Source organism: Erinaceus europaeus, chromosome 11 (assembly GCF_950295315.1).
Source record: "Erinaceus europaeus chromosome 11, mEriEur2.1, whole genome shotgun sequence".
NCBI classification, from domain to species: Eukaryota; Metazoa; Chordata; class Mammalia; order Eulipotyphla; family Erinaceidae; genus Erinaceus; species Erinaceus europaeus.
Genome location: NC_080172.1, coordinates 108,542,261 through 108,551,450, shown reverse-complemented (window position 1 = coordinate 108,551,450; position 9,190 = coordinate 108,542,261). Strand labels below are relative to the sequence as shown.

The window sequence follows — 9,190 nt, the reverse complement described above, 5'->3', positions numbered from 1 at the left end:
AGAAGGTCGTTAATATTTCAGCATAAGGGCAATGCAATCAATCACAAACATCAAGAAGTTCCTTAGATGGGGAAGAGAGAAGAAATCCCACCAAACTTCTGTACTTTTAAAGGTGCTTTGCTCTTATTTGAAGAACGGTATCCATGCCCTTTGCCGACTCAGCTCCAACTCTCCTTGATGGCATAAAGACATGGAGACCATGTGGTATTTTTAGGAGGAATAACGCTTAGCACCTTTCTGGTAACTTCAGGGACCAATAGGTGGTGGGCTTGTTTTCAACGGTGTTATTACATTGAGCAAAATACACATAGTCAGGATTGCTACCCAGCTGTGTTTTCTAAACCGCTTTTTGGGTGAGGAGTACCATTTCTAAGAGTGTGGCTGAAAGGTATACATTTGTACCTGCAAGTAAATATCAGCAGCCTATCTGAGAAGAAAAATGCACATCCACAGCTACCGATCCAGAAGCAATTGGTTTTCCAGCAGGTTCCTATATTTAATCTAAATTCTGCACCAGCTGTATTAAATGTAACAAAGAAATGCAACCCAGAAATTATGCCTGCAGCCAAGTCCATTAAAGGTACTTCGGAATAACTAGAGACCAAGCACCTTAAAAGCACCAGAAGCTATTGATACTTAAGAGGGGGGCTGTGAATAATCACAACTGCTGCATTAGAGAGGGGAGGGAGGGGGGAAAAAAAAAAATCAGCCAAATTACGCTTGGTTAATTCAGAGTAACAGATCTGCCCCCAAGTGAATTGGAGGCCTTGAATTAATTCTGTTATGACAAATCAAGATAAACGTTCCCCCTAAATTGCATGCGATTTAATTAATTTTTGAGATCCTGGTTTTTTTTTTTTTTTCCCAGCTAATAGTTCACATGCTCCTGTGCTGTCACTGTGCTTGAGTGGCCAGACTTCAAAGTGATATTAAATAACCAACTATTAGATTTACCTAGCACGTCCTATTGGAAAAGTGCCATTTAATTACCTAGCCTGTTCAATTAAAGGGACAGCATTCTCTGAATATAGCAGCTTGCTGTTGATTACCAGGGAAATGAACTCGCTGCCTGGCGTCACCTCCATTACCAAGGCTACACTCCCCCCACCCCTACACCAAACACACCTTCCACGACCAGCCACTACCAGTCTCCCTCACCCCTGGCTCTGGACACCCCCACCCGATGGAGCAGACCCTAGAGAAAGCACAAGCAGAAAACCTGCTCACCAGCCCCAGTCCTGTGCTAGTTTCCCTTGCTCGCCACCCTCTGGGCCGAGGCCAGGCGTTCCTTGTCCTGCGTAGTGCTTATACTAACTGCAGCCTCCAGAGAGCATAGCGAAGTGTTGGAAGTATTGCTCCAAGACAGGAAGGTCTCCCGACACTAGCACTGACCACCCAGGCTTCCATGTGCTTCTAGACTCTCATAAACCTAGAATGCCACCCGTAGGGTCTCCAAACCTCCTGCTCTCTGTGCACACACTGCCTCTCAGTATTAGGGCCTGAGGCAGAGGTGGAGAATGAGGGAATTCAGTAAAGAGACCTGGGGGAACTGATGCTACTTGGATCTTGCTAGGGTCAGGAGCCCAAGTGGAGGGGTACGTGCAAGGTTTGCTATGTTGGATGGAGACACAAGACTGGCCCCTTTAAGATCCAACCTGAGAGAGAGAGAGAGACTTTCCTTCCCTGTCTTAGAGGCCAATTTTGTTAATTAAATGTTTTGTTTGCAACGCAGCTCTCATTCATTGTGGACACGTCATTCGGAGCAGATCTAAGCCAGAGACCAGATCTCATTAGATAAAGCCCATCAGAACCTAAGAAAATGGAGGAGCCACTAATTAAAGCTTTTAATTGTGCAGATTCACTGCAGCAAGGCAGCGGCTTTATCTGAAATCTTGGAAAGGAGGCAGAAGCCCGGCTCTGCCCAATCCACACTTGGTTGCACAGAGGGAGGGGGCTGGGTAAAAGTTGCCCCCACTACCCACTTCTCACCACCCCGGCCCCCTGACCAAGCTCTCTCAATTTTTTTTTTTTTTTGGCTAGATATTGGTTATTAAAAAAAAAAACAAAAACTACAACTTCGAAGTCAAGTTTTCAAAAGCCCCGAAGCAATGGTTCTGTGCTCCCTGGCCTGGTTGTAGGCTACTTAATACTCAGGTCTAGAAATTGAAAGCTTCTCCATCAGGTGTGCTAGAGGGAATGTTCGCGGGCAATAGCAGACAGGAAAACTCACTCATGGGGTGCTTTCCCAGCAGTCTTTTGGCATCTAAGTAGTTAGGCAGAGGGAACAAGAAAGGAAAACTTCAGAAAATTCCTTAATTGGAGGTGGGAGTTCAGTAGCCCTGAGCAGTGTATGGGGCAACCCAGTCTGGTACAAAGCTTGAACTCCTCTCTCCCCAGCAGATCCAAGGTTCTCAGAGCAGCATTCAGTTTAAAAGTTCCCACATTCAGAGGAACAAGAGAGTGAGAATATGAACTCAGCTGATTAAAGATCAGACTAGGTATGGACATCCTCTCTCCATTTAAGCATGGAGAAAACACCAATTGGATATTTATATTTATTTGGCCCCCAATACATGGAAAGGAATGGAGGCCATTCCCAGGAAGCCACTTGCCGGAACTTGTCCCGAGGGGAATGTAAGTGGACCCATCTTCTTTTTAATTAGTGGTAATCAGAAGTGAAGGCTTTCTGAAGACACTTGAGAGATGAACCTGCACCATTCACCACATCTGAACAGTAGTGTCAATTGTTCCACTTCCTTTCTTTTCCAAACGCCTTTCTTTATTACCAGCTTTGCTCTCTATTTTAAGTACAATACAGTAAAGCCCATGGCACTGCTTAGGAGAAGTAAAAAGCACTGCATCGATCACGGTGATTTTCCAACACTAACTTCTGAATGAACACTTAGTGAAATTAATGTTCCCAGCTTAATTTAAAAAATAAAACCCTCTCCCTTTCTGTTTTTTAGCTTTTTTTAACTTGGCTAATTATCAGTGCCAGCAGAATGGGCACTGGTTGCATGATCGAAACAGTCAAATGTCACTTTCCTTTTCCACGGAGGATATGGTGTAAAATAAACATGTACGATGATAAACATAGCCACACTCAGTTCTGAACTGCCCTGGGATGTTCTGCATTACTACATTCAAAGGGAAAAGAACAGAAATAAACTTGAAGCAAAACATCTCATCCACGAATACACCCACAGTGAAGAACAAAATTTCCCACTAATCACTGAAAAGAAAATGGTTCAGAACAAAATTTTAAATAGGACACAATTCCTCTCAGAAGTGAATGATTCTCTAGTGTCAATGATGTGTGTGTGGCTTTTTTTTTTTTTTAATTACTGGATGTTGAAATAGAACACCTCCTAAAAGCATTCATGTGCATCAGTCTATCAAACCATTTACTCAAATTAAATGTGTAATCCTTCAAATGCCTCCTTTCAAATTAATGAGTTTAAGTAGCTTGAGTTCACCTGAAAAGATCCTATAGGCACCTGACCTCCTGAATTCTTGCCATTAATTGCACTGAAACTTGTTGGAAAAGACTGCTACACAGGCATGTGAATGCTCCTATACATAGCTTTAAGATGCAAGATTAGTATAATTCTATAGCCTCTTTTCCTAAATGTCTTTTGGGGATCAAGGGTAGTGATACAAACAACAACAAAAAAAGCTGAACATTCCTTAACTGAAAACACACACACACACACACCCTGCAAATTCTGCACCGAAAACCACACACAACTGAGCATTTAAAAGTCTTTAAGAAACAGCTTATTAAAGAGAAACATTACCATTCATGTGTTCTTTATTTTCCCTTCTTGCTGTAAAAATCACAAGTGTTTAAACTGATGGTTAACCAGCTTTTTTTTTTTTCTTTTCCACAAGGAGAACAAAGAATAAGTCAGTCTTCCACTCGAAAAAGTTTGAAGTGCTATGTCAATGTCATAATGAGCCATTTTCCTAGGCAAATCCTATCTCACCAGACGTTTATTTAAAGTTCATCTTTTCGTCTCCCAGGTTCTGCGCGCCTCCATAACTTGCTTCAAGAAAGTAGTAGCCTAATTCCCATTTGGAATACTTATTTTTAGCCATAGATCAATTGGGGTTGACCACTTAAAACTGTGGTCACGAGGGCTCCCAACTTAGTATACCAAATGACCCAGTTCCACCAGATGGACATGTTCTTACTTATTGTGGCAGGCGCTTTGCCATTAAAAAATGTGATTAACACGTTTCTCGAGCCCCTTAAATTTGGCCAACTTAGGAGGTTTTTGAGGCAAAGGCTACAATCAATCAGTCCTCTTCAGTGCCTGATGCCTACTCTTAAAAAAAAAAGAAAGAAAGAAAGAAAGAAAGAAAGAAAGAAAGAAAGAAAGAAAGAGGAAGAAGAATCTTCGTAACCCCTAGGCTTGTGCCATGGCTCTCTGGGAATGCACCCACTTCTGGGAAAAGGCAGCAAAGTCTTACCTAATGTAGTCATTTCTGCAAAGGATCATGCCGCTCTTGGTATAACAGGACGTGCCGATGTCGCCCAGCTGTGCCTGGCAGCACGAGCACTTCAGGCACCGGCTGTGCCAGTAGCTGTCCATGGCATAGAGCAGAAAGCGGTCAGCAATCTTGCCCCCGCAGCCTGCACACCGCTTCCAGGAGAGGGAGCCGGCCGTCACCGGGGGCGGCTGTGAGCTGCTGCCCGGATTCACCATGGTCTGCAGAGGGCGGGAAGTGACCGGGAGAAAAAGAAAGACAAAACAGAGGCGATGCAAAAGTTAGTAATAGCTGAGAGCTCTTGCAGAGAGCGCACCGGTGCCCTGTTCTCCCCCCCCTGCCCCCCTCCCCTGCCGCTCCACGATCGGTTCTCTCCCGCCCCCCAACATCACCACCACCCCCTTTCCAAGTCCCTCCCCAGCTGCTGGAAGGAAGCTGCAGCGCCAGGGCGGGAAGGAGGGGAAAAGGAGAAAGGAGGCTCGGCCGGCAGCAACCCGCCTGTTTACTTTTCTCAAGCTTTGTTCTGGGGCCACGAGCTGCTCTCAACTTTCCAGCGCTCGCTGCTGCTGCTGCTGCTGCTGCTGCTGCTGCTGCTGCTGCTGCAGCCGCTGACAATTTCAGCTTGGGGACTGTCAAAACTCTGCGAGCCAGGCTCAGAGAGGCGCGCTCCACCCCTAGCGGCGCCTCCGCCCACAGCCCCCTCCCCCCTACACCGCCCGCCTCCAGCAAATGAGGGTCAAACCCACCCACCGCCGCGGCCGCCCCTCCCCGCTCCTCGCTCCCCGCTCAGGGTAGAGCTCCGGGAGCCGGCGGAGAGGAGAGGGGAGGCGGCCCCAGCCTGCGAGCTCTGCCCTGGGAAGTGCAGCTGCAGTTCACAACTTGGAACTAGTTGGGTTTTTCTGAAAGGGAAGGAGGGAGGAAATGGTAGAGCGTGGTGGTGGGAGGAGGAGGAGGAGGAGGAGAGGGTAATAGATGGGTGGGGGTGGGTGAGTGGGGAGGGGTACGGTGTGGTAAGTTGCGAAACTGGTTTTTCGTATTTTAAACAGCACCTTTCACATGCCATTGTGGTGACCGCCATCTCCTATTATTGTTCCAAATCTCATTTCATTTTGAAGATCAATGAGTGTTTTCTCTGGGTTTTCAGGACACAGGCAAGAATAATAGATCATTGAACTTTAGGATGCCTGTTAACTTCCTATACAAACACTCTTCACTTTGGTCTCACTAATCTGCCCTTGATCAGCAATTTAAATGCTAAAGCTTTGTTCCTGGGGGTGGGGAGGTGTGTGTGTGTGTGTGGGGGGGGGGTGTTGCAGTGCACAAGTTAAATGGGAGCTACTCTTGCTGTCACCCAAAACTGCTTTAAAAAAAAAATTCCCCACTCTTTCTAATGAATGTCACAAGAGAAGCAACTGGGATATAACATAGGAATCAATTTATAAAGCTTAGCCTAAACCGATTAATTTGTTGCCTCCAACCCTGAGTCCAATAAAGTCCTAGTGTTCCTCCAGTCACTTATTCTATAAAAAGATCAAGTTATTTACTGCCAATTAAGCAGCCTGTTTTGTCTTTGTCCTCTGTAAGCCGAGAGTGTGGACTCCCGGGCTATCTCTGCTCAAGACATTCAGCGGATACCTCAGAAGAGAGGGCAACTTTGCCTGTCCCTGGCACAAGTTGGCTGCAAAAAAAAAAAAAAAAAAAAATTAGGGGAAAAAAAAACCGAGGAACGAAACAAGGACTCGAGTTCCTTAAATAGGCCGATTTTAAACACATTTCCTCCGAAAGAGTCCCGGAACGTGTGTCCAGTGACCGCACAATAAACCAGAATAAGAACTGCACCAATTAAGCTGTAACAAAACCCTGGGACTTTGGAAACAGGACCACTCTAAAACCCATTAGCATTGCATTTATCCGAATGCATCATACCTTTATGTAAATTGATTTATCTGATGCATTTACTTGAGGAATTGCTTTTTGTTACAATTTCAGCCCTAACCCAAATGAATCTGCATTTCCTGCCCTAGGTCTTTAAACTGTTTCCCCCAACGTTTTAATCGCTCCGAATTCCTTTTTAAAAGGGAAGAGGGAGGGAGGAGATTCCAAGCTCTTCCCCGCCCCCATCTTTGGTGAGAGGTAAATATATATGTATATATATATATATATTTTTTTTTGAAAAGGAAACATTACACTGAGAAAAGCATCCAGTAACCCCATTAGCTAAAGCTCTTAAGGACAAGCAATACCTTAATGCTGATTAAATCTAAAAGAGATGAATCAAGAGGACTGACCAGAAACTGACTCCCTTGATAACTAAGGACGGGCCCTCATCAAGTTTCATTTAGAGTTGGAAAAAAAAAAAAAAAGAAAGCTTTTAAGTTAAATAGGCTTATACTCTAGTAATTACATAGCCAAGCAATTTAGGTCCTGGGATAGTCAGTGAAATAGAAAGCAGAACTGGCAGCTAGAGGCAAAATCTGCCCCCCCTTTAACAACGTCTCTGGTGTTTTTTAATGGAGACCAAGGGAGGGACAAACGTAGCGCTGGCAATTTGTAGTACAAAAATGGATGCTTAATTCATGTCTTGATTTTAATTAGGTGATTCACCGGATTTCTCCTGGATTGAAACAAAAGACTAAGAAGCCAAGAGGAATTTTTTTTTTTTTTTAAAGAACCAGCAAGAACGAATCCTGATCACTTAGATCCATTCTGCCACTGTTTCAAAAATAGTACTTACTAGAAGGGGGGGGTCGTAACTGTCTCCCCCTCCCATACACACTACTTCTCCAGACTTAACCCCTTATTTCAGGACCTCTGCCTTGCCTCTTAGGAACTGAAAATAGATCCAGCTCCCCACACCCCACCACCCAACTCTCTCCCCCACCTCCCCTCCCGAGGTCCCCACCGGCTCGGTCTCCAAGCAGAGCCCTTTTTGTAAGCAGGAACCGCTACAAAGCTGGCGGCCCGGGGCTGCTCTCCGCGTTTTAGCTCGCAGGCCGGCCTGGGTAGTTTCAGACTCGCGCATTATCTAAGCCGACGTATTGTTTACTTGCAATTTGGGACGGTCAGGGGACTGGAGCCAAAGAAAACAGCCCCGGCCCCCAATCAGCCTCCCTGCTCCCTCTTCCCCTCTCTCTGCCCGCAGCCCCCCACCCACCCCCGCGCACCCCCAGACCCCAGAGTCGTCCCCTTACCTGCTTCTCCCCTATATTGCAATATTGCAAGAGGCGGAGGCGGCGGCGAAATGCGAGCGAAGCCGCTCGGCTTCCAAGGAAAGGGGGGGCGCCTTGGCTGGCCGAGCAGGAGGGAGGAGGGGAGTTCTCGAAGAAGCAGGAAAAAGGGGAGAGGAGGAGGAGGGGGGGCGAAGGGCTGCTTTTTTTTTTTTTTTTTTTTTAATGCGTTGCTCTGAGGCTGGGCCGGGTAGTGGTGGCGGTGGGGGCGGAGGGGAAGGTCTCCAAGAGGCAGGCGGCTGAGAGCTGAAGTGTCAGTCTCAGTCCTCTGCTTCGTTCTCCGCCTCCAGCTCGGCACGCAGCAGCTGCAGCAGGAGCCCGGCTCGGCCCGCGCGGCGCGGCGCAGCGGCAGCAACTGCTGCAATCGCTGCTGCAAGTTTGGCAATGTGGCTTCACTTTGTATATTTCCCCCCGCCCCCGCCCGCGCTCCTCCCGCTCCTCCTCCTCTTCTCTTTCCACCGCCTTCCTCCCTCCCGCGCTCGCTCGCTCGCTCGCTCCGGTTGGCGGCGTCGGCCGAGCTTCTGCACCTCCAGCCGGGGCGCAGCGGCGGTCACCAGAGCTCCCCCTCCCCGGGAGCGGCGGCGGAGGCCGGGCGGCAGCGGCGCGCCCTGGAGTCGAGGCGCCGAGGCCGGAGCCCGGAGGCCGGGTTGCCTGCGCCTCTGCCCGGGCTGCTCCTGCCCGGCTCGGCGGCTCGGCGGCGGCGGCGCTGGCCTCTAGCCGGCTCGCTCGCTCCCTCGGCGGCTCTTCCACATGTGTTACTGACAGAGCAGAATCCCAACTACTCCCGGGCTCTGCCGCCGACGTCAGCGACCCTCAGCCACTGGGCGGCCGGATTGTTCAGGCGGAATAATAAAACCTGCCAATCCGGGGAAGGACAAAGGGATGACTGAAACGAGACTCTGGAGGCGGGGGGGAACGAGGGAGGCAGGAGGCAGAGCGAGCCCGGGAAGGAGGAGGGAAGGGCTGGGGACAAGCAGGTGGGGAGAAGTGACCCCGGCGCCGGAGACCCCCTCCGGGGTGGGCGCGTAGACATGGGCAGGGGCTTTGCCTCCCGGGAGCTGAGAGGTGCTGGGTGCTGCACCTGCCTTTGCAGCGCGCTGGGCACCCCGGGGACAAGCCCCTCCCCATCCACTAGTCCCCCAGGGGGCTTCCTTTTCCCCAGCTCCTGGGAGACCCTCGGGAAACTTCACATCTTTCTAGAAATAGGTCTCTTCTAGTTGGAGAAGAAGTCTCCGCAAAATTTTCAGGTAGTGGACTTCACATGCAGAAGAAAGATTTTTTTTTTTTTTTTTTTTGTAGCTCATGGTGCTGGAGATTTAGGTGCCTTAGAGGAAGTTAACTAGGTAAAAACAGTATGAGGATCAGCAATTCCTACCTCCTCTATATGCCATCCCTACCTAAATACTGTCTATTCAAACCACTCTTCTCTCGAACCCGAATAGAAATTATGCTTAATTAAAGGGGTTCCACAG

General features: G+C 48.3%; 1 protein-coding gene across 4 annotated transcripts in view; it reads right to left on the bottom strand.

Moving 5' to 3' along the window:
• Positions 1 to 8,380, bottom strand: part of LMO4 (LIM domain only 4) — a 17,262-nt gene extending 8,882 nt beyond the window's left edge. The window contains exons 1-2 of one of the 4 annotated variants that reach the window (XM_060202292.1): positions 8,246 to 8,380; positions 4,474 to 4,712 (exon numbers count right to left, since the gene is read on the bottom strand). In XM_060202292.1, coding sequence (XP_060058275.1) covers positions 4,474 to 4,709 — 236 coding nt within the window. In that variant the 5' untranslated portion in view covers positions 4,710 to 4,712; positions 8,246 to 8,380. Of the gene's footprint in view, positions 1 to 4,473; positions 4,713 to 4,997; positions 5,179 to 5,237; positions 5,257 to 7,682; positions 7,817 to 8,245 lie in introns of those variants that run through there. The other 3 variants (XM_007529958.2, XM_060202293.1, XM_016191242.2) reach the window with 3 other exon arrangements.
• Positions 8,381 to 9,190: the final 810 nt, after the last annotated feature.